At 42.8% G+C, this 25,593-nt stretch overlaps 2 protein-coding genes across 7 annotated transcripts; both read left to right on the forward strand.

Moving 5' to 3' along the window:
• The first annotated feature begins 1 nt into the window (after position 1).
• AP4B1 (adaptor related protein complex 4 subunit beta 1) lies at positions 2-25,528 on the forward strand. 6 transcript variants are annotated; one of them, XM_032421142.1, is made up of 11 exons: positions 2-113; positions 470-655; positions 2,570-2,794; positions 3,243-3,373; positions 3,746-3,893; positions 4,436-4,932; positions 5,957-6,040; positions 6,819-6,922; positions 7,653-7,860; positions 8,077-8,358; positions 8,806-12,435. In XM_032421142.1, exons 2-11 carry the CDS (start codon positions 543-545, stop codon positions 9,231-9,233), a joined length of 2,220 nt encoding a protein of 739 aa, XP_032277033.1. In that variant the 5' UTR covers positions 2-113; positions 470-542; the 3' UTR covers positions 9,234-12,435. The 6 variants fall into 6 exon arrangements, with proteins under 6 accessions (XP_032277033.1, XP_032277038.1, XP_032277016.1 ...); XM_032421147.1 differs by lacking the exons at positions 2-113; positions 8,806-12,435 and adding exons at positions 190-329; positions 24,887-25,528; XM_032421125.1 differs by lacking the exon at positions 2-113 and adding an exon at positions 190-389.
• BCL2L15 (BCL2 like 15) lies at positions 14,395-21,658 on the forward strand. Its single transcript, XM_032421156.1, has 4 exons — positions 14,395-15,584; positions 16,104-16,225; positions 19,015-19,239; positions 19,836-21,658. Exons 1-4 carry the CDS (start codon positions 15,458-15,460, stop codon positions 19,851-19,853), a joined length of 492 nt encoding a protein of 163 aa, XP_032277047.1. The 5' UTR covers positions 14,395-15,457; the 3' UTR covers positions 19,854-21,658.
• Positions 25,529-25,593: the final 65 nt, after the last annotated feature.

Genomic DNA, 25,593 nt, shown 5'->3' on the forward strand with positions numbered 1-25,593 from the left:
GCGCCTCCACCAGAGGGAGCCGCGCGGCTGCGCCTGGAGCGGAGAGGTGGGGGAAGGGCGCCCTAAGGTCGGCGTCCGGGCGACGCTCGGCGCTCGCTGCTCGCTGCGAGAAGGTGAGTGGCAGCTGCTTTGCGCGGTCGGCCCCGAGGAGGCGGGACTTCCGCAGAAAGCTTGATTGGGCCTATCCGGGCAGGCAACCGCGCGGAGGCGCACGAAGGGCTGGAACTGGCGAGGGAGGGGTCGGCGGACCTTCGGCGGCGGGGCTGGAAATGGGGCGAGGGGCCTCGAGGTAGCCGGAGCGGTCTCAGGCGGAGCGAGCCGGCCTGCAGGTCCCGGGAAGGAACCACAGAGCCTCGTTTGGGGCTCGCCGGGGCGCGGAGGGGGTTGGTGTGAGTGTGCTGGGGCCTGGCGAGGCTGGGGCGACATCACGCCTTTGGTCTCTTCGCTGACTGACATTTGCTTTACCCAGGTTCGCACGTCAGGGCTAGGAGGAGCCCGCGAGTTACCTAGGGGTGTGTGGGGCTGCCCCGCGGCCGTTGAAGATGCCGTACCTTGGTTCCGAGGACGTGGTGAAGGAGCTGAAGAAAGCTCTGTGTAACCCTCACGTTCAGGCGGATAGGCTGCGCTACCGGAATGTCATCCAGCGAGTGATTAGGTATCAGCTACCGCCCGAACTCCCCGCCGCAGCCCCCATCCGGGCCCTCTACCCGTGGCTGCTCGGAAAGAGTGAATGAACTCAGGGCAGGGTATGATTTGGCCTTCCTGCTTCTCTGGATGGCCGCCGCAGCCTCCCCTGAGGCACTTGCTTGACTTGGTTTACTCAGCAGGGTGGTTACACCCGTGTCTTGAACTTAACACTGCTGACTCCCACATCTGTAGAGTCTAGTACAGAAAGCCTTTTGTATCTTCAAACCCACATATCCTCTTGCCTGCTGGGCATCCCCACCTGGACATTTCTTCAAAGACATGCAAAATAGCACCTGCATCCTTCCCCTCTCCCCAAACCTGCTCTTCCGCTTATGTTTGGGTTGAGGAATGTCACCATCCAGCTGACCAAGGGAGGGAGTCAATCTTGATGACGCCTGATTTTCACTTCTCAAGTCAGATGGTATGGATATATAGTTCTAAATATCCATCCTCTTTTTTTTTTTAAGAAAACGTTTATGTATTTCTATTTTGTTGGCACCGCTGTTCTGGTTTTATTACCAAAGCAATTGCAGTGGCTTACTAGTAGGTCAGACCTTGCCTCTTCATTTCAGTCAGAAGTTTCCTAACATGAATTTAAATGTATAACTCTTGGCTGCAGTTGTGGATAACAAACGTTAGTATGCACAAAAGTCCCTTGGGGTGCTTTTAAAAAAAAAAAAAAAGTGTAAAATTTTCATCCAATCCAGTAATGCTGCTTTCGGGAGGGTAGGATGGAACCCAGCAATATGCATTTTAAACAGATATCCCATCTGATTCCTGTAGGAGACCACAGTTTGAGAAACAATGATCTACAGAATGAAATCCAAACTTCTTATCATAGCACCCAAAGAACACCCTGCTAACACAACTACTTGCATACTCTCAAAAGAATGTAGCATTCTTGCTGATGTCTACATGCCTCATAGCATGTGTTACCTACCTACTACACCTGCCTGGAAAATTCCAGCTCATTCAACTAAAGTATTACTTTCTCTTTGGAAACGTTTTATGATTTCTTGGCAGTATTAGACTTCTGGGTCCCCATTGCACCTTGTCTGTTACTTCTTTTTTTTTTTTTTTAAAGATTTATTAATTATTTGAGAGAGAGTGGGGAGAGAGGGAGAGAGAGAATCTCAAGCAGACCCCATGCTTAGTGCAGAGCCAATACGGAGCTTGAACTCACAACCCTGAGATCATGACCTGAGCTGAAACCAAGAGTCAGACGCTTAACCCACTGAGCTACCCAGGTGCCCCAACTTTGTCTGTTACTTCTGTTTTAACACTTACCTATTTTAGTACTTACGTATTGTACTGTAATTAGTGGTGTTTTTGTCTTGCTCCTTAGTAATACTTTGAGTTCCTAAAGATCTGAGACCATGCCTTCTTCAAGATTATGTCCCCAGAGGGGCACCTGGGTGGCTCAGTCGGTTAATTGTCTACCTTTGGCTCAGGGCATGATCTCAGGGTCCTGGGATTGAGTCCCTGCATCAGGCTTCCTGCTCTGCGGGGAGCCTGCTTCTCCCTCTGCCTGCTGCTCCCCCTGCCTGTGCGTGCTCTCTCTCTCTCTCTGATAAATAACATAAAAAAAAGAATCTTAAAAAAAAAAAAAAAAAAGATTACGTCCCCAGAGCATATCCCTGGAATGTAGAAGCTGAATTAGACTGGAATGTTCCAGGAATTCAATAAGTGTTTGTTGAATGAATAAAAAAACATTTATTGTAGGCCCATGGTGTGAAGTATTGTGCAGTATAATAGACAAGGTGGACTTGGTTGCTTCCTTCACAATCTAGTTGGATCACCAGGATGTGTATAGGTAAAATGCCTGTCATTGTAGGCTGGGGATTATGTATTTTACTTCTCCTGCTATGTGTGTTGGTTTCAGGCACATGACTCAGGGCTTGGACATGTCTGGTGTTTTCATGGAAATGGTGAAGGCCAGTGCCACCGTAGATATTGTTCAGAAGAAGTTGGTTTATCTGTACATGTGTACATACGCCCCCCTGAAACCAGATCTGGCTCTCTTGGCCATTAATACATTGTGCAAAGACTGTTCGGATCCCAATCCAATGGTTCGAGGGCTGGCGTTACGGAGCATGTGTAGCCTCAGGTGAGTACCCTCTTCCCTGACTGTTTATCAGTGGCTGAGGTATTTAGGAGACCATGGGGCAGGTCTTCAATGGTGAGGTTCTTAATACTAGGGAAAATGCAGTTGTAACCTGAACTCAGGTTTTCAGCCATTGCTTAGGCTTAAAAAACTGTCATATGGTTACATTAAAGGGAGTTTTCCATCCTCACTCTTGCTGAAATAGTTTTTGGTTTTGGTTAATGATTTGTAAACAATCGTGTAGATATATGTTTTTGCCGCCCCTGGAGTATTATTCCAAATGAAAAGTCAAGTATGACTTTTTAAGTATGGCAGTGGCTTTCCCTAATTCTTTATGATGTGATAGATGTACATTCAAACATCTACTGAACCTTCTGTTAAGTGAATAGGGGCTGAATTATGTCAAAACTAGTATTTCAGGATCTGGCTGACTCCAGGATGTGTTGCTTAGGATGCCTGGTGTGCAGGAATATATCCAACAGCCTATTCTCAATGGTCTGCGAGATAAAGCTTCATATGTCAGAAGGGTGGCAGTCCTTGGTTGTGCCAAGATGCATAATCTTCATGGAGACTCTGAAGTGGGTAAGTTTCAGTATAATCCGTCATCAGTATTTATTTGTGCCTCGGTTATATGTATGACTTTGTAAAAGATGACATGACTTTGGTAGGAAATAGTAATGTGGCCCTACTTCTGTACTTGTTGCTTTAAGTAGAAAGGCTGGTTTGGTATTTTTTGAGATCAGAGAAGCCTTTTCTTTGGGGCCCAGGTGAGATCCATCACATTAGCTACTTAGAACAGTCTGGAGATGGCAGTTTTTTGCCTTTCACTTTATTATTGCCTTTGTTATTTTTGTAGCAGAGAAGTTCAGCTTTGTCTGCCTGGAGCTAGTACTCAGCTCTATTCCTGAGATTCTGAAGCTGTTCTTTATCTGAGATCTTCGTGCTCTTTTATAGACGGTGCTCTGGTAAATGAATTATACAGTTTGCTACGTGACCAGGATCCAATTGTGGTTGTGAACTGCCTGAGGTCTCTAGAGGAAATTCTGAAACAGGAAGGAGGTGTTGTCATCAACAAGCCCATTGCCCACCATCTCTTAAATCGGTTTGGATGCCTCGGTGCTCTTTTTGTTATGATGAGATCTGCATCCTAGTGGGATCTTGACATGTTGAATTAAGGAGACGTCTTGAACAACTTCTGTAGAGTAGTAAAGTTAACCATAACTATTAACCTCCTCATATTTCATTGAGAGGATATCTTTTATTTGTCTTAGTTTCTTTTGGTGATGTAGAGAGATGGCAGAAATATCCTGTGGGAATAGGTTCTGTCCTCCTCTACAATCATTATGTCCCCCAAACTGAGCGATTTATCCTGTCTTAAACTGTAAAGAATCTGGATCTAGGTATAGTGATCATGGTCCTTGGCCTTAGATGATGAGAATTTGTAGTGTAAACTCATCTCGGAATTTAAAGCCTATTTTGTGTAAACTTTAAATAGTACATGAAAAGAGTGATTCTATTACGGCATAGCCTGTTTTCAAGAATTCTCCTTGTTATGATGAACAGATGACTGGTGACATGGCTTTTGCATGCAGAAGGTCCTAATTTGGTTGCTAAAATAACACTTTTCTTTTCTTTTTTGGTTAGAATGCCAAAACTGGACCAATGGGGCCAGGCTGAAGTATTGAACTTTCTGCTACGCTATCAACCCCGCAGTGAGGAGGAGCTGTTTGACATTCTCAATCTGTTAGATAGCTTTCTCAAGAGCAGTAGCCCCAGTGTGGTGATGGGAGCCACGAAACTCTTTCTGATCTTGGCAAAAAAATTCCCCCATGTACAAACTGATGTGCTTGTGCAAGTCAAGGGCCCTTTGCTGGCTGCCTGTTCTTCAGAGAGCCGCGAGCTCTGTTTTGCTGCCCTATGTCATGTGCGTCAGATCTTGCATAGTTTGCCCGGTCACTTTAGCAGCCACTACAAAAAGTTTTTTTGCTCCTACTCGGAGCCCCACTACATCAAGCTGCAGAAGGTGGAGGTGCTATGCGAGCTGGTGAACGATGAGAACGTACAGCAGGTGCTAGAGGAGCTCCGAGGGTACTGTACTGACGTGTCAGCCGACTTTGCCCAGGCTGCCATCTTTGCCATAGGTAGGGGTCTGCTGCTTTTCCTTTTGGAGACCTTCGACTAACCAGAAAGCCTTGGAATCATAGCGAACAAAAGGGAATGAATCTTGCATCAGAGACCAATTACCAGGCACCAAAGAACGGGGTCAGTGGCCACAGACAGGAGTGGGGAGGGAGGTGTTTTGTTCTTTTTTGTCAACACTGGTGTTACCGTATCTTCTAGGGTAGAGAATACAGGTAACTCAAACTAGAGTACTCAAAATTTATATGACCTTTTTTTGGCTACTATCCAGAATGCTTTCCCATATATCATCTTAGCACAGTCTTTGGAGGCAGTCTGGAAAAGTGGACAAGTGTTATCACCTCATTTTAGAGATGAAGAAACTCAGAAAGAAAAAAGTTATTAAACGGCCAAAAGGTCATGTAGTTCCTGACCCAGGGTCAGAACCCAGCTTTCCAGACTCAAAGTCCTGTGACAATTGACCAGTTGTTTATTGAGCTTCTGCTATGGGCTATGTATTGTGCCAAGTACAGACCAACACAGAATAAATCCTAAATCTTCAGGCTTTTTCGTATTACTCTGTCTGGGATTCAAAAGGCCAGAGTGACTCACCAAATGAAAGCAGCCAGGGAGTAATGTTTTGTTGGAGGGCTTCAAGTGGAAGAGGAGAAGGAGCCCTTATATTAGAATAAAGAGTGATTATTTTCAGGGTCAGGAAGAGCGAACAAAGGGGAGCAGCGCTCCTGCGGTCAGGTGTCCCTGCAGGGACGCTGCTGTGAGGTGCTCTGCCGCCAGTGGCCTCGAGGCCTCGTATCTGGCTGCCACACACACACCTTTGTTACTGAAAGTTTTCCACCTTGTTCAATGGAAAGTTCACTTTTACCAAACTTAGGAAACTTAAATTGTTATTTCATCAAGCAGGGGGTGATTTTTTTTTTTTTTAAAGGTATCCCTGGTCCTCTTTGTCTTTGGCTGGTGGGAAGTTTTTATAAAATGAGGTGCTAGGATTTGACTTACCACTTTTTTCTGCTTTCTCTTCCTCTGTAGGTGGTATTGCCAGGACCTACACAGATCAGTGTGTGCAGATTCTAACAGAGTTGCTGGGGCTTCGGCAAGAGCACATTACCACAGGTAATGGCTGCCTATCCTTCGAGCATTTTTATTTATTTATTTATTTTTATTTTTATTTTTATTTTTGGTCAATTGCCACCCCTATAGCTGTTGCTCAAAAAATATTTGTTGTTGATTAACAGAGGTTTAAAGTTTTCTTTGCATCCTCATCTGTTGCCATCAGAGAAGCATAGGATCTATAGATCTAACAGGTAGAGGGTCTTCTGGTTGCCGTAAGTCTGCAAGGCTGTTCTGTAGATAATGAGGACTACCAGAATGCCAGTGCTTGTTAACTCCCCACCTTTACCCTCTTTTTGCTTTATGGCAGCAGTGGCTTCCAGGGCTGGGACTAGGGCGAGGCAAGCAAGGTGCCCAAGGTGCAAAAATTTAAAGAGGCCCTCACTCTCAGGTTCATGCAGGTGCTAACCCTGCATGTCTTAGATTTTACACCCACAGCACCTCGTTTGCCCTACCCTAGTCCCAGCAGTGGGGGCTCCATTTATACTGTCTTCAGAATATCAATCAACAATAACATGATCTCACATTTGCTTTACATTTTACCATGTGCTTTTGCGTATGTGAGCTCATTTGTGCTCATAGCCAATCCAATAAGAGCAACATCCATTTAAGAAATTATTGCCCATGTCAGACATTTCTCAGATAATCATGGACCACCCCTCTAACACCCGTTTTACAGAAATTTACGTAGCAATCTAGTCTGAATATGTGACTTCTCTTAAGATTCCTTCCTGCGTGGAGCCTCTAATCCTGTGCTCTTGTATCCTGAGCTGTGTTGTAGTGGTGGTGCAGACTTTCCGAGACCTGGTTTGGTTGTGTCCTCAGTGTACGGAAGCTGTGTGTCAGGCCCTGCCCGGCTGTGAGGAGAACATTGAAGACAGCGAGGTAGATGGCAATTCTCCTTTACCTCCAGGCAGAGGGAAATGCTTGGGACCCTGCACTGTGAAATGGAATCTAATTCTTCTCTACCCGGTGTCTGAATGTGGAAATTCTTAGAATTGATTGCCACCTCAGATTCTCTTTTGGGTGTAGTTAGGATAGAAGTGATAAAAACATGAGATTTATCTATGATTTTTATTACAAATGCTTTGATATCATTATTTTCTTGAACAGTTTTGAGCCAGAGATTTAGACCATGGAGTTTTTAGCTGGAATGAGAATCAAATTTTTGCATATTTGGGCTTCACTGCAGGCCCACCGACTTAAATATGCAGGAGTGGTAGACCTAGACACATAGATTTTTAAGAAGCTTCACAGATGACTCCGATTTGCACTCTAGGTTAATTACCACTTTCATGAAGTGGTTTAGAGGAATCTTTCAGTCGCTTCCACTGACATAGTAAACCCCAGACTGGGGCAGAGGCCCCCAAACTGAGGAAGCCTTATTTCTTAACCAACACAGGCTCTGGGAGTCTTGAGTCTCCTTTGGAGTAGTAACATTTTATTCCTGTTTGTTGTACAGAGTGGAGCCGGGGTGTGGGGGATTGATAACAATGCCAATTGAAGTAAATAAAAGATTATATCTTTCCTGCTGACGTTGGGGGGAAGCAAAACCTGCCACTGTGTTTGGGACAGCCAAATATTGAGCACCTGCTCTTACTCCTTCATTCCCCAGGGGAAACAGGCGCTTATTTGGCTCCTTGGCGTCCATGGGGAGAGAATCCCCAATGCTCCCTATGTGTTGGAAGACTTTGTGGAGAATGTGAAATCAGAGACCTTCCCAGCTGTGAAGATGGAGCTACTCACTGCACTGCTGCGCCTTTTCCTCTCCCGACCTGCCGAGTGCCAGGACATGCTGGGGCGTCTGTTACATTACTGCATAGGTAGGTTCTTCAGAAGGAAATTGTACTTGCCCTGTCAGATAGTAACATTCTGAGAGCTGACACTGTTTGGTGAGTCGTCTCGGGGACCCAAGAAGACAATGTTAACGTTTCCTCCCTCCTTCCTTTTTTTTTTTTTCCCCCTATTGTGGTTGGCACAGGGTAGAAAGAGTGTTTTTGGTTTTGTTTGTAATTAACTCAGTCTTTGTCTTACCACAGAGGAAGAAAAGGATATGGCAGTACGAGACCGGGGTCTCTTCTATTATCGACTTCTCTTAGCTGGCATTGATGAAGTGAAGAGGATCCTGTGTAGCCCTAAATCTGACCCTTCTCTCGGACTTTTGGAGGATCAGGCAGAAAGACCTGTGAATAGTTGGGCCTCAGACTTCAACACGCTGGTTCCAGTCTATGGCAAAGCCCGCTGGGCAACCATCTCTAAATACCAGGGGGCGGAGCGTCGGGGCCCAGAGCTTCCTAACACTGCATCCTTTGCCACTCCAGGTAAAAAATAGTCCTTACTTTATGTTTTGTCATGAAAAATCTTTACCTTTTGCAACGACTGGTAGAAAGTAGAGTACCCTAGCTACGTCTCAGACTATTGCCTGAATTTGAAGTCTACATGAGCAAGAAAGAAGTTCCTCATTGGCTATTTCAATCATTTATCCAAGGATAAAAGGCACATTGTGTACGTATGGAAATCTAGTTAAAATCATAGTTCGGGGGCATCTGGGTGGCTCAGTCGGTTCGGCTCAGGTCACGATCCCATCGTCCTGGGATCGAGTCCCTGCATCGGGCTCCCTGCTTAGCGGGGAGTCTGCTTCTCCCTCTGCTGCTCCCCTTGCTCACATGCTCTCTCTCTCTCAAATAAATAAATAAAATCTTTTTTAAAAAAACCATAATTGGTATAGATTAAGAAGATCTCTTACATAAGCTTTCTAACTCTTTTAGGTCCCCTGATTCCTGAAGAGAGCAAGGAGACAGTACAGGAACTTCCTGATTCTGAAGCCCTTATGCTAGTCCCCAGTTGCCAGCTGACTGCTGAGTATTTTGAGAAAACTTGGTTTAGCCTGAAAGTTGCTCATCAGCAAGTGTTCCCTTGGCGGGGAGCCGTCCATCCTGACACCCTCCAGATGGCCCTGCAGGTAGTGAACATCCAGACCATCGCAATGAGCAGGGCGGGGGCTCACCCGTGGAAAGCCTACCTCGGTGCTCAGGATGACACTGGCTGCCTGTTCCTAACAGAACTGCTCTTGGAGCCCGAGAGCTCAGAAATGCAGATCTCTGTGAAACAAAATGAGCCGAGGACTGAGACCCTGAACAGTTTTATTTCCGTATTAGAAACTGTGCTTGGAACAATTGGAGACATAAAATCATAACAGATTCTTGCTGCCTGTGCTAAGTGAGATGAGTAGCTATCAGAGTTCCTAGTTTTTCTTATTAGAATTCGCTTGTAAGTCCAGATACTATCAAATGCAAAGGAGAATGGACAATCTCAGAATCAGGATTCTTATGTTTTTGTCCAAAGACTATTGACTTATTCTTCTCATACCTATAGGTGAATGACCCCATTTTTCCAGGTGATGTTGAAAAGGTTAATGTTGGTAAGGGGATGGGGAGGGGGTGAGGATAGGATTTGGATTCTTTTCTAATCCATTTTAGGGATTGTTTTACTAATTAAAGATGCCTGATGTTTATGGAAACTGATGAAGTCATCATTTGTGGGGGTCATCTTTTCTTCCCTGTATTACTGCAATAAATTCTCACTGGTCTCCTCTTTCTAATCATGCTTTTCAAGGCCAGAGTCCAAAGTCCTTTAGTGCAGTATCAGAAGTAACTCTTCAGTTCCTGTCTCACCTCTCACCTAAACACCCTGTTCTTGCATAAGCAAACCACTTGGCATTCCTTGAATGCACAAGGCTCTCTCTCACCTCTGTGCTTTGCTCCTGCTTTTATTTCTTGGCTAGAACATTTCCTCACCCTCATATCTCCTTTCTTTAGGTAACATCTAGTCCTTGTCTTTCAGCATTCTGCTCAGTCAGGAGCCCTTGCAGGAAGTTTTCTGTGACCCTTGATGCTTTCATTACGGGTCCTGTTCAGGCTGTCACGGCCTCCAGTGCATGTGTCTAGCGGTACTGTTGTAATTGTTTTCTGTCACTCTTCCTTGCTTTCAATTTTATTCATACCTGCTCACATTATATACATTAACTGAGGCAACTTATGGCAAGAGCAGATGTAATAAAATGGTTTAAAGTATATATAGTAAAGTATAAATAACCAGAGGATCCACAACAGGGAAAATGGAAATACCACCTCAGACCAGCTTGGTTGGGGATGGGGAAGTACACAAATGTTCAGGCTTAAGGGCCTACATAATTGGTACAGTTGAGCCTCAAATTTAGCTAAGTGATTTGGCAGTCAGGGTGAAGAGAAATAGGTGTATAGATGTCATCAGAGAGGAAGAAGCCTTCCAATATTAATTTCTAAAAGAAATTTACAGGTAGTTTCACATAGGTGACACAGAGGGATACATACAAGAATCTTAGGGGAAGTTAGTAACGGATTTCTCATGACTTAATGGTGTTCTTCAATGAAAGCAGAGAGCATAACTTTAACATGGAGCTTAGGGAGGGCATTTCTTCAAGGACTTAACATGATTCAAATATCATCTAGCTTAATTCAAGGACTTCGACCACGTAGATATGTAAATGGACTACATACCTTTAAAAAATTTTTTCATCCATCACTTCTCTCAACTAGGCTCTTAATAGGGGTAGATAACAGACAGTATTGAATTTTCTGGCAAGGGCCTGGATTTTGTGAGTTGATCTCCCCCTGGACAACTTCTAAGGATGGTGATGTTCTTTCCTTCCATCTCCACAGTCTGCCACATAGTGATGACTCAATAAATATTTACCAAATGAGTGGCTGTCAGTAATTAGATTCTGATGGTGTTTTGGGGTTGATGTTTGAAGTGTGTGTTTTGCTATATTGTATCAACCAAACAATAGTGGAAGTCCACCTAGACTAGGGTTTCTCAAAAGTGGCATTACTGACATTTGGGGCCAGATAATTCTTTGTTGTGGAGGGTTTTCCTGTGCACTGTAGGATGATTATTAGCAGCATCTTTGGCCTGTACCCACTAGATGCCAATAGAACCCCCAGTCATAATAAAAATGTCTCCAGACATTGCCAAAGGTGCCTTGGCGGGACAAAATCGCTCCTCATTGAGAATGAGCTAGATCATGGGTCCCCAGGGATTACATGTAGAGAGATCAAAACAGTTTCAGAATTGCTTTTTCCATAGTTTGACTTGTTCGGTTAAACCATGAATGTTTAATTAGGTGCTAAAAGAAATAAAATGGAAGTGTAAAGTGCTGCCAATTTACAGTGTTATAAGGGAACAGGATAAAAATGGTAAAGATTAAGTAAACTGATGGACTTTTTTTAAAAATTAAAGACTATAATTGAAATGTTGACCTAAAGAAAATTAGGTATGGCTCAATAATTGAATAAATGTTACTAAAATGATCCTAGCTATTGGAGCTTTAAAAAGATTCAGTCCTACTTGGTTGCTTCTCTGTAATATATGGGGCATAGCAGAATACGAAACTGTTGCTTTTGAAAAGTATACTTTTAAAATGATCTCAAGGAAGAAATGATTTCTCTTAACTGTAGCCTGATTTTGCTAATTTATAAGCAAAATGACTAAAGCTTAAGTATACCATGAAGTTAATTATATTTCTTCTCCCTAAGAGGTCTCTCTAGCCTTGGCAGACATATCGTTTGATGATGTGATATAAGTAGGTGCATATTTTTAAAAATCCTTCAGAATAGTTGATATTGTGCTTTTAGAAAAATGGTTTTCTAATGTCTGTCTTGTTGGGAAATAGTATGTATTTCACATGTAATGGGTGCCCACTGATGACCATGGCGCTTTAGAACATTGCAGAGGCAATCATTTATGTAGTTCCTGACCATAATCTTATTGCCATGGACTAGTGGCTATTAAATGGCTCCATTTCCCCCACCCCCCTTTTTGAATGGGAGTTCTGTTACCATTATTCTATCCGTTTCTCATATATTGGGTGTTTGGGGGAGGGGAGGCAAAGAACTTATTTTCTCAGTTATAGATTTACACATTGAGAGGAGCTGTACCCAGGATCCTCATTCACAGGCAGACCTGGTGCAGATGACAAGACCCTAGACTTTGAACCAATGATAAAAGGTGATGAGGCTTTTGAGAGAGGGATGCAAATTGTTGTGGCCAGAGCAGGAAAAGAAGCAAGTGATGGTGGAAGCATTGTGGCCTCATTTTTCAGCAATAACTGGGAGACAGAACTTGAACTGCAAGAGTGAGGGGTATGTGAGCTGTGGGAGAAGGGATGAGATGGTTCGGGAAGACGCTATAATGAAGCCTCAAGAAGAAATACACAAAGGAGGAAACTACCCTACATTGTCCAGGAGAAGGTATACTCCGTTTCCTTAGCCTTACAACATTGATTCTACAAGATAATGCAGAGGATAAGATAATGCAAAGATTAGATTCCAAAGCAGGAAAGAATGTCCCATGGAAAAAAGACAGTCTCTTCAACAAATGGTGTTGAGAGAATTGGACAGCCACCTGCAGAAGAATGAAACAGGACCATTTCCTTACACCACACACAAAAATAGAATGGATGAAAGACCTAAATGTGAGAAAGGAATCCATCAAAATCTTTGAGGAGAACACAGGCAGCAACCTCTTCAACCTCAGCCGCAGCAACTTCTTCCTAGAAACATCGCGAAAGGCAAGGGAAGCAAGGGCAAAAATGAACTATTGGGACTTCCTCAAGATAAAAAACTTTTGCACAGCCAAGGAAACAGTCAACAAAGCCAAAAGACAACCGGCAGAATGGGAAAAGATATTTGCAAATGACATATCAGATAAAGAGCTAGTATCCAAAATCTATAAAGAACTTGCCAAACTCAACACCCAAAGAACAAATAATCCAATCAAGAAATGGGCAGAAGACATGAACAGACATTTCTGCAAAGAAGACATCCAAATGGCCAACAGCCACACGAAAAAGTGCTCAACAGCATTTGGCATCAGGGAAATACAAATCAAAATCTCAATGAGATACCACCTCACACCGGTCACAATGGCTAAAATTAACAAGTCAGGAAATGACAGATGTTGGCAAGGATGTGGAGAAAGGGGAACCCTCCTACACTGTTGGTGGGAATGCAAGCTGGTGCAGCCACTCTGGAAAACAGTATGGAGGTTCCTCAAAAAGTTGAAAATAGAGCTACCCTAGCAATTGCACTACTGGGTATTTACCCCAAAGATACAAATGTAGTGATCCGAAGGGGCACGTGCACCCCAATGTTTATAGCAGCAATGTCCACAATAGCCAAACCATGGAAAGAGCCTAGATGTCCATCAACAGATGAATGGATAAAGAAGATGTGGTGTTTATGTATACACACAGACACACACATACACACACACACAATGGAATATTATGTAGCCATCAAAAAAATGAAATCTTGCATTTGCGACGACGTGGATGGAACTAGAGGGTATTACGCTAAGCAAAATAAGTCAATTAGGGAAAGACAATTATCATATGATCTCACTGATATGAGGAATTTGAGAAACAAGACAGGATCATAGGGGAAGGGAGGGAAAAATAAAACAAGACGAAACCAGAGAAGGAGACAAACCATAGAGATTCTTAATCTTAGGAAACAAACTGAGGGTTGCTGGAGTGGAGGGGGGTGGTAGGGATGGGGTGGCTGGGTGATGGACATTGGGGAGGGTATGTGCTATGGTGAGCTCTGTGAATTGTGTAAGACTGATGAATCACAGCTGTATACCCCTGAAACAAATAATACATTATATGTTAAAAAAAAAAAAGATTAGATTCCTAAGATGGCATTTGCCCATAAGTACATCAGCCGTGAAACGAATTACTGTGGGAAAAGATTTATTATTTGATGTAGGACGTACTTGGTTTTAAATTTCTATTCTGCCACTTACAGATGCCATTTACCTTGGGTAAGATATTTAACACCAATTGGATGGTATCTTATAAAACTTTTGTTTGTTTTTGTATGCTATTTGGGGAGTATGTCATAAATTAATTTGATGGAATCCTTAAATTTTTAGTAACTGGCTGTAGTGTGAAAGGAGGTAGCTCAGAATTATCTCAGAAGGACCTTCTTATGTTAGAGGTCTGAAGCTTACTTAGCAGAAACTGAAGTTTCAGCCCTAGTGATAGATGACAAATGAAAAGGCCCTTTACCTAATTTCTGTTTCTCATCCAAAAGCAATTTATGATCTATTTAGAAGAGAATAGAAATCAGAAGATTGGTTCTATTTTGCAAGTAGAACTTTCGTTCTGAACAACTGACTTACTGCTTATGCCTGAATCTCTTATCAGCTCACCAGGTCAGAATACCCTGGAAGACCTGATAGTTTGAGTGCTGACACCCAAATCCAAAATCTAAGTGTGGCTACATTAAGAAGGTGGCCACTGTGGGTAAGTGTCCAATCATGAGATCTCGTCAAAACAGTGATGGCGTCTAACCCCTGTCAGGAGAATCCTACTTAATTCTGTTGGAGAGTGAATCCCAGATCCCTGTCATCCTGGTCCTCAGGCCTTGGGCTAACAGGAAAGATGTTTAACACTTATTACAGGTCAGAAACCGCTGGATCATCCCACATAACATTATCTTATTTAATCCTCATAAAATTTCCCTGTGAAGTACTCTGTGTCATCCCCATTCCTAATTCCTCAAACACCCAACTTTTTTCCCCACCTTCTCAGCTTCTATATATCCTATTCCCACCTGGAATGCTTTTATTTCTCCTCTTTGCCTCATAATCCCTACTTGTCCTTCAGAGCTCATCTAAGATGTTACAACCTCAAGGAAGCCTTCCTAACCCCCTAGCCCTGATTACCCATTGCACACTGTAGTCACACACTGTATCTCAATAAGCACAAGAAATTATGGGATTAGTCATGTAATATCTGCTGTGCATGCTGAAACATAAGCTCCATGAGGACAGGAGCTGTGTCTGTGTCATTTTCCTGTCTTATTTGTAGTGCCAGGCATAGTTCCTTACCCATAAACACTCAGTACATAAAACGTCTGATTATGGCACACAAATGCCATCTATCAGGAATTGAATGCTTGTCTATTATAACTTCAGAACTTTAAATTACACCAGACACAGAACCTAACAGGAAGTATTTCTAAATGAAATTGCCCAAGAAACTCTTCCTCAACTCTATTTCAGTTCTAAATTGGCTAACAATAAAAGTTATTCATTAATCTTAAGTACTGGCTAGGGTGTGGTTCTGAGAAACGGAACTGAAAGTCTTCAAAAAGTCTTCCCAGTCTGTGTAGGTGAGATTTTCAGAGATGTCCCATGTTTCTGACAGCTAGTTTTGAAAAAAATTGGTAGGACAGGCTCTAGGACTACACGTCCCATTAGGAAACTTTACGAAGTACAAAGGTAGATGCATCTGGTTTACCAGTATTTCTGACTTCCTGCTGAACTGAAAACTGCTTGTTTTGTGGAAAAGCAAAAACTCTGCAGCAAATATCGAAAATGAAGAGGCCCCGAACTTTTGAGGAGCAAACGGAATGCATCGTGGACACTTTACTTACAGACTTCTTAGACATCACAATGCAGGTTGCTAACCGGGACCTACGTTGTGGAGACGAACCAGATTCAGGTAAGGCTCCTAGCCTGAGGTGGTGATTGCAGGTCAATAAGAGCATCTGAGTATGCTTTCTTATTTCCTCTTAAGTTTCAAAAAGGCAGGGGCGCCTGGGTGGCTCAGATGGTTAAGTGTCTGCCTTCGGCTCAGGTCATGATCCCAGGGTCCTGGGATCGAGTCCCGCATCGGGCTCCCTGCTAGGCGGGGAGCCTGCTTCTCCCTCTGCCTCTGCTCTCTCTCTCTCTCTCTGTGGCTCTCATGAATAAATAAATAAAACATTAAAAAAAAAAAAAAAAAAGGCAAACTAAGCTTTCAGCAATACCTGAAAATCAGTAGTTTCCATAGAAGGGAAAGATATTCTCAGTGAAAGAGATCTTCTGACTATGGGGTTGACAGAATATTGAAGGTGTTCTTGGGAGAGAATGATGCCAAGATTGTTTAAAGTCTAGAGAACATTCTCCAATGCCCAGATTCCTGGGACTGGCCGTCCCTTCAAGTTCTGTAACAAATGTGAATGTGTTGCCTCCATCTTAGGAGAGTCTTGCTCTTTTGACGTGGCCATCATTGCTGGCCGCCTTCGGATGTTGGGTGACCAGTTCAATGGAGAATTGGAAGCTTCTGCCAAAAATGTCATTGCAGAAACCATTCAGGGACAGGTAAAGTTGCTGCTGTTTTTCTATTCCAGATGCTCTTTTCTTACCACTCTTATATGGCTATAACTAGAAATGTCCTGTGAAAGATTTGGGGGCTTATGTTCATCCAAGGAGACACAGCAATAATTCTCCGATTGCTAATTCTTCAGGAGTTAATCAAAGGCCCAAGTGGTATTGAGAGGTACTGGCAAGGGCTGGTCAACCTTCAGATTGTTCCCATTTGTTTTTCAGCAGAGCTGTGCTTATGTGACATAGAGCACATCTGTAGCACTTTGTTCTTGGTAAAGCACTTTATTCTTTTATGTACTTGTTTTAACATTGATCTGGCTGGGAGTGGGCATCTTTCCCTCACACCCCCCCAAGGTCCAGCAATGAAATTATGTACCAGAAAGGCAGGAAGTCCACAAGTATGCTGCAGTGAGGGCTAAGTACTTACAGCAGCCATCTAGGGCATAGCTGGCTTTTCATCAGAATGTTGGTTACTGGCAGTGGCACTTGGATTCTGCCTTGGATGCAAAGACCATAGGCGACATTCTAGAAGATGTTGCTGATTAATATCGATAATGGCAGGTGATATGAACTCATCACTTAACAGGTGCCAAACAGTATTACAAATACTTTGCACTTATTATCTCATTTAAACCTTCCACCACTCCCTGGGGTATTATAGGAACTGTTATTCACAGGGCAACCTCTCTTCCTGTGCACGGAACGCTGTGAGAGCAAACATCTAACCTCTTTGTTCACTGCAGTATTCACACAACCCAGAATAGTACCTCCTATACGGGAGACCCTCCATAAATATTTTCTGACTCGATATCCATTTAAGCAGATAGGGAAACTGAGGAAGAGGGAGACAAGAAATTAGGTTAGGTTACTCAGTTAGGATTTGAACCCAGACTGATTCCAGAACCACACTGTTCACCATTATGCTTTATTCTTCTTACCAAATATAGCTTGGATGGTGCACCTATTCAGGCAGAACTGGACTTATTATTCCTAATAGCTTGCACTGAAACTTTCCTAGGTAGCCGAGAGCTGAATTTACTTTTGTTTTTTAATTAAAAATAAAGTTTTTTGAAACTCCCAAATTCATAGGAAAGTTGCACATAATTAATTGTACAAAGAATTTCCCTCTTGAATCATCTGAGAGTAGGTAGCTGATATGATGTTCCATCATTCCCTAATACTTTCACATTTCCTTCAAACAAGGCCATTCTTTTATATAACCACATCAAAACTAGGAAATCAGCACTGACACATTATCATCTTGTTCTCAGATCCTGTTGAAGTTTTGCCAATTGTCCCAATGATGTCACATACAACAAAAAGATCCAGGCCAGAATCAGATCCTGCATTTAGTTGTCATGTCTCTTTAGTCTCCTTCAACCTGGCATTGTTCCTCAGTCTTTCCTTGATTTTTTGTGACCTTGACGCTCAAAGATTATGGGTCGGTTACTTTGTAGAATGTCCCTTAAGCTTGGGTTTGTTCTATGTTTCCTCATGAGTGGATTCAGGGTATGTACTTTTGGTAGGAAGGATTGCTGTGTTCTCATAGCACCTATTAAGTGGCACAAATTTTAATTTGTCACATTACTGATGTTAACTTCAGTCACTTAGGATGGTGTCTGCAGGTCTTCTCCACTGTAGTTAATATCTGTGGTTAACATAGTTAAGTGTTGTGGAGGGAGGTACTTTGAAACCATGTAAATATCCCATATCCCATCAACATTTCAATCTATTCATTTATTTTTTTTTTATAGCAACACGGACTTATGAATTCCTACTTTATTCAAGGGTTATAATCTGTTACTATCATTATTTATTTGGATGCTCAAATTGTCCCAGTTTTGACCAGTGGGAGTCCTCTCCATCTGGACTGTGTCTTTTTAGCATGTCCCTGCCATTCTGTGAGTACTTCCTTAATTTCTGACAGATCTCTTGTATTTTCCAAGCCCCAGCCTGAAATCAGCCATTCTCCAGAGAACTCTGGTATCTTTCAATGGAGAATGATATTTGGAAACCAAGATCTGGGTACACATGTGGATGCCCTCTTCAGCTTGTTTGGGTTCTTTAAAAAAATTTTTTAAAGATTTTATTTATTTGACAGAGAGAGAGACATCCAGAGAGGGAACCCACAAGCAGGGGGAGCAGGAGAGGGAGAAGCAGGCTTCCCTCTGAGCAGGGAGGCCCATGAGGGGCTCGATCCCAGGACCCTGGGATCATGACCTGAGCGGAAGGCAGACACTTAACGACTGAGCCACCCAGGCGCCCCAGCTTGCTTGGGTTCTGACAACCTGCTCTGACTACCATGGGTCCCCCTACACTACACCACAGTAGATCTTGCTTGGCCCCACCTTATGACTTCTAGATCAATTTTGGGGGGAAGGAAAGAGGAAGAGAAAAAACAAATCTTTTTTTTTTTTTTTACTTTAGAATTTCCCAGACTTCAGTCATTCAAGTAATACCTCTACAACTTGACCAGCTGTACTATTACATACTTAATATTTTTCTTTCAAATCATTTTGTTTTTCTTTCAACCATTGTGCTCATCCTAAGTAATAATATCTGAACTCATGGGTTTGATGGGCTACTTATGTTTTTCTCTATACCCATTACAGTAAATAACAAAGTAATAAAACCTTGTCCATCTACTCCTTAAGATTACCCCAGATACAACCAGTGGTGCATTTGCCATTCTCTAGGAAACTCTTGCTTTACTGGACTCCTGCACCTGCAGCTTCCTGTACCTTTTTATCGCTACTTCACTGATTTCCTGTGTCTCTCCCCAGGCAGGAGCTGTCCTGCGGGACACAGTGAAATCTCTCAGCCAAGCCTGGTGTGCTCAGGATTCCAGCTTAGCTTACGAGAGAGCCTTTCTGGCAGTGTCAGTGAAGCTTCTTGAATATGTGGCCCGCATGGCTCCCGAAATGGCAAGACAGGTGGCTGTCCCCATGACAAACATGATCAATGGGAACAATGCCATCCGGGAGTTTGTCCAGGGCCAGGGAGGTTGGGTGAGTACGTTGGGGCCCTGGCTTTGATAGGCATTTGCATTGCTTTTGTACTAATACCTGGGCCTCCCAATTCCTGATTCTTTCTGTAAGTTGGAAACCAAGTAGAAAAACAGGTCTTCCTACTTTGCTGAAAATGGCAGTTCGGGTTTTTTTTACCCCCAATGGGAAGGGGAGCAGTCAGAAGCTCAGGCCTACGGGTGTTGGACTCCAGAGACATTTTGCCTAAAATTTTAGTTGACTACTAACAGTGTAGAGCTAAATCCCACTGCCTATATATAACGGCCTATTAAGTATACTGGTGATAGAGTACTAGTGTCAGCCCGGCTTCAGAAATTCAGAATCATCCCCCTGTTGTCTAACAAAAAACAGTGTCATCTGCTGCAGCGATAACTCTAGGAGGCATTCTAAGCCCATGTCTTAGTAATCATTAGAACATCTGCTCTCACTGAGCATTCCTCTTCATTTCCAGCAGCAGCAGAAGCCTCAGTAAGAGCTGCATTCCCTGGTGGTGCCTGTAGATTATTTGTGCTTTCTTTAGGAAGCTCCCTTTAGGAAGACCATCCCTTTGACTCTAGGATATTCATTGTCCTTCCTAGGAAAATCTGGAGAGCTGAAAAAGAGGCGGCGCTGTTTCCCAGCCTGAACATCACTGCCACTTTGATCGGGTGACTGATTGCTGGCCATTGACACAGACAACCAAATCCAAAGCTACTTTCTTTTGGACACAACTGGACTTAGCTAAATAATTTCTTTTCCACTGATGGCTAAAGTTGGGAGCAGCCCTCAGAGGTCTACAGAGATTTTGTACTTTCTGTCTTTATGAGAGTTTGAACGAGGTTCCATTTAAGCAAAGACCTCCAGATACAAAGTAATGGCCTGTTAGGAGTGGAATTTCCAGGCAACAGAGCAAGCTTTCACTGGACGTATTTTGGGAAAGGGAGCACACAGTAAACTATTTGTTCGGATTTAGCCCTGTCCTTTGCAAAAGATCTTGTCTACTCTACAGTCTAAAGGACTTCAAGGGAGATCTTTGTTGGACTCTTGTTATTTTAAGTTGAGGATTTTCTTTTAAATTCCTATCCTAAGTTTTGTGTTAATTTCACCAAAGCAAAATTATTGTATGCATTTTTAGGCTGAAAGCAAAAAAAAAATGGCAGTTTCTTCATCTGCCCTGCTACTAGAAAGGCCAACAAAAGATAAAACAGTGCATTTTTACTGCCACAGGATGCAGGAAGTGCTGGCCCACATCTAGGAGAGTGGGGCCATCCCACCTTAGATGAAACTAGCTGCATACCACGGTGTTTTTCAAACCAAAAAGTGGTTTACATACCACTTGTGGACCTTATAAGTTGCTGATTTCCAGGCCCCATCCCTAGAGATTCTGATTCTGTAGGGGGAGGCTGGGGCCTAGCATCCTACCTTTTTAACCAGTTGCACAGGGGTTTCTTATGTCCATATAGAACTTGAGAACCCTCACGTTAGAGCAGGGCTTGGCCAAATGCTGTCTGCTGCTTTTTTTGTCGATAGGTTTATTGGCGTGCAGCTACACTCACCTGTTTCCATCTTGTCCATGCCTGTATTAGCACCACAATGGCAGAGTTGAGGAGTTACAGCAGACACCTACTGGCCTGTAAAATATATTTACTATCTGGCCTTTACAGAAAAGCATGTAGACCCCTGCTTTAAAGCTAAATGAATGTTTCTCTCTGAATAATTTAAATTCTGTTGCAATCCTGATCATTCGTACCAAACACAACGGTATGTAGGATAACTCTATTTTTTTTTAGAATTTAGTCTGAGAGTGTTTGTTAGTTCCTGCATCGTCCACACTTTCTCTGGGACTTTGGCAAATCAAAAAGCTCTGGGACGCCTGGGTGGTCAGTCACTAGAGGGTATACATTTCCCTGGCCCCTACCATAAGTGACTGGAAGTAAAGCCTATGGTATCTACAGCATGTGTATCTTGTAATAATCCTTCATAACCTCATAGATTAGTAGGCACTCATCAAGTAGAGACTCTTACATTCATAAGCCCCAAGGCTAGACTACTTACCTGATTGTCAAGAAGAAAAGCATTGCTGTATCTATTTTTGAAGAGAGGCATTAATGGTTTGGTTACAGTTTGGCTCAAGTGTAACCACATCCCCTCCCTTCAGCCAGCCAGCTATCTGTTTCCCCTAAATGCGTAGAAATAAAGATGTAGCGCTGCTACTATATTTTCACTTTTTAAGTTATACTATTTCCTCTATTCATGGATAAATCACAATAGGTTAGTAATCCCAAATGAGATTTCATGTTTCTCTTAAGTAGGAATTAGCTTTATTTGCTACCAAGTTTGAACAATGTATTCCTTTGTCCCTTACATTACTGTAAATTCAACATGGTGGATTTTTTTTTTTTTTAAGATTTTATTTATTTATTTGAGAGAGAATGAGAGAGAGAGAGCACAAGAGGGGGAGAGCGGGAGAGGGAGAAGCAGACTCCCCACTGAGCAGGGAGCCCGACGCGGGACTCGATCCTGGGACTCCAGGATCATGACCTGAGCCGAAGGCAGTCGCTTAACCAACTGAGCCACCCAGGCGCCCTCAACATGGTGGATTTTGTGGTATTTTACTTCTTAGGTGGAATCACTATTTTCACTTTGACCAATGCTGTTTTGTTCGTGAAATAAAATTGTGTCCATGTATTTGAACTAATTCTCAGTAAGTGCCATCTCAATTGAATGATAGAGAAACAACAGATTGGTGGTTTCCAGGGGCAGGGGATGGGAGGTGGGGGAAATAGGTGAAGGTGGGCAAAGAGTATAACCTTCCAGTTATAAGATGAAAAAGGTCTGGGCATGTAATATACAGCATGGTGACTATAGTTAACAATATCGTATCATATATTGAAAAGTTGCTAAAAGAGTGGATTTTTATTTTTTTTATTTATTTATTTTTTTTTTTTAAAGATTTATTTATTTATTTATTTGAGAGAGAGAGAATGAGAGAGCAAGCACATGAGAGGGGGGAGGGTCAGAGGGAGAAGCAGACTCCCTGCCGAGCAGGGAGCCCGATGCGGGACTCGATCCAGGGACTCCAGGATCATGACCTGAGCCGAAGGCAGTCGCTTAACCAACTGAGCAAATCAGGCGCCCAAGAGTGGATTTTTAAAGTTCTCACCACACACACACAAAACCACATAATTTATTTTTTTATTTATATATTTTTTTAAAATTTTATTTTTTCTAAATAATCTCTATACCCAACATGGGGCTTGAACTCACAGCCCTGAGATCAAGAGTCACATGTTCCACCAACTGAGCCTGCCAGGTGCCCCAAAACACATTTTTTAGCTAGACAAGGTGATAGATGTGTTAACTAACCTTACTGTGGTAATCATTTTAAAATATATACATATAGCAAATCATTACGTTGTATACCTTAAACTTATACAAAGTTATATGTCCGTTATATCTCAATAAGAGGACAAATAAAGTAAATGATAAATGTCAGAGGCCAGCAGCCTCCTCTTTGTCTTTTCTTTTCCCACTTAGCTAGAGAAGCTCCCTGTTTTATCCTATACTGCCAATGAAACATCAGAATATGAATCTGGCTCCAAATATATGGCAGTGTCTTGAGATTGAGGATATGGTGCCCCTGGAGGTTATGCTAAGTAAATGGGAAAAACAGCTCTGGCTTGTGTTTGTTGCTAGGCCACCCTTTCCTAGGAGAGCTGAAGTGGTGGGGTTGCAGAAAGAAAACACGGTTGACCAGAGATTAAGAATACCTTCAGATTGTCTGATTTTAACAATTTAGTTTCACCATAGACTAATCATGTGACACTGGGCCAGTAATCCAATTCCTTTGTGCCTTAGTTTCCAGGTCTTAAAATAGAGATGATTTGGTTACTAATTCATGGGATTGTGGCGAGGGATAAATGAAACAATACACTGTGTAAAGGGTTTAGCCCAGTTTCTGGAATATTTTAAGCACTGCACCCTTAACAATTTGGGACTGCTGTGATTCGGTGTTCATAAAGTTCTACCTTGACTTTTTTTCTCTCCACTGACACGGTGTCTCACAAAGGCAAGCCAACCTTCTGGCTTTATCTCTCACCTTGATGTGGGTGAGTCCCAAGTCTGGCTTATTTCCCATCTTCCTAAATCCACATCCACAAGCTCTAATTCTTCATTTCTATGTACTGTTCTTATCCCTGTACGTTCCCAGACTGCCATCCAGCTAGCTCAAAACCTTAGTCATTTCTCCCTGTTCCCTCTTTCCAGTCTTGCACACACACAATTAGTTTTCTCATTTATTCCTTCCTTTTGTCCTAATTCTCTGCCTGGACTTTTGGTAAAGCCTCTTGGTTAGGCTGTTAATTGATCATCCTGTTCCAGGCTTGCCCCATTCCAGTCCATCCGATATACTGCCACCAGATTGACCAAAGCTGTGGTTTCCTTGTCTATTCTTTTGATTCATTTCTAGATATGGCATAATTCATTTTGAAGTTTTACATACTACTGAAGGAGATGATGAGACTTTCAAAAAATTTATCAGAAGGGGCTATTTCTTAAAAAAAAAAAAAAAAAATATCGAGAAACATTGCTTTGCCTGCCATTTTCTTAAGATTTTCCAGTGGAACTTTTGAAGGTGATTGGATATGTTCCTTATCTTGATTGTGGTGATGGTTTCATGGCTGTGTACACATTTCAAACTTATCAAACCATGCACTTTGAAGTATGCAGTTTATTGTATGTCAATAGTATCTCAATAAAGTTGTTATTAAAAAAAAAACCAACCTTTACTAGTTTTCCGCTGCCCATCAAATAAAGCCTGACTTTTCACCCTGGTGTTCAAATTCCCCCAGGGTCTGTCTCCAACTACCCTTTCTAGCCTTGATTATCAATCAGGACTCTACAGAACCAAGGCTCCAGTCAGACTGAGCCACTCAGTAAGCCACCCAACTCCTACTGTTCTCTCTCTCTTTCATATTGCTTCTCCTCAGGCTCTTTGACATATTCAAGGCCTAACTTAAATGCCGCTTCCTCCATGAAGGCTATCCAGATAACCCAAGCACAAAGTGATCTTTGCCTTCTCAAAATTTTGTGCGCATAACGTTTATGGCCTTACCACGAATGGCCTTAGATTATAGTTATTTGTGTACTTACCTTCCTTACGAGTATAAAAGATCCTTGAATGAAGACAATTTGTTGCACACATCTGTAGCGCCCCTCGTCCCCATTCTCTTGCATGTATATGGATCTCGTAAATATTCATTAAATGAATAAACAAACAGACTCAATACTGAATAAACAATCAGAAGAAAGATAAGACTTCAAGTTTGATTATATTTTGAACAAGATGCCAAGCCCCACCAAGAGTTAAAAAAAAAAAAGGTGAATTGCGTGATTTGGAAATTATCAGTTGACTTTTGCCCCCTGAGGATTGTGTTTCTGAAACCAAAGGTGGAGCATGATTCCCTGTGGAATGTGGGGTGCTGACTACGAAGTTCACAGCAGGTGAACTGAAGAGCTTGATGAGGTCTCAGAATACTGTAGTGACCAGAAGCTGGGGAGGGGACTTTCCTGCTGTGGGTGATGTAAAAACACCAGCAAAGCAACAAGCTTCGTTAGAGGCATTTTATAAGCTTCTTTTGTGTCCTTTTAGAGAGGGGGAACTGGATCTATTCTGGAGAGGAAGGAGGTCATCCCCCCCCGCCATGGCGGCCCTGCAGGATTGGACTCTGCGTCAGTGATGGCGGCCATGGCTCCGCTGCTGGGCAGCAGCCCTCAGGCAAGTGCTCTTTGCCAGGTTCCTGGACGTCCCTGTAGGGAAGGCCCATCTGTTTCTGGCACAGTGAAAGTGCCCGGCAGGAGACCCGGAGTCATTGCTGTCGTGAGCAAACAAGTCGGGGTGGATCTCTCACCAGCACCCAACCACATTATGTAGCGTCCTTTATCATGATAGGCTTATTTCAGGTGTGCTGAAGACCCTGGTAAGCACTGGGGGTTACCCAGATGCGTATAGAAGACACTAGCATTGCCTTTGATAAACTTAAAACTCCAGGGGGCCGTTTGTGTGTTTTCTCTTGAATAAACTCTTTTAAACTCATGGGAGACAAGGAACACGTGAAGAAACAAAGAAAACTTCTATGGCTGAATATAAAGACTTCATTCCGAGAAGAGGCAGACTAAGAGAAGGTCATTGGTGAGATGGCGTCAGGGGCAGGGTTGTTGAAGAAAAGAGTGACCAGGCTTTACAGCTCTATTTTTGTCTTGACGAAAATTAGGGGAAAGGTGAGAAGTAGCAAAAGAGGTGGCAGTAGCAAGAGCAAGGCCTGTGGGTGATGTGGCTAGGTAGTTTGGGTGGGGACA

The sequence above is a fragment of the Phoca vitulina genome, unplaced genomic scaffold (assembly GCF_004348235.1).
Source record: "Phoca vitulina isolate PV1807 unplaced genomic scaffold, GSC_HSeal_1.0 scaffold2, whole genome shotgun sequence".
Taxonomy (NCBI): Eukaryota; Metazoa; Chordata; class Mammalia; order Carnivora; family Phocidae; genus Phoca; species Phoca vitulina.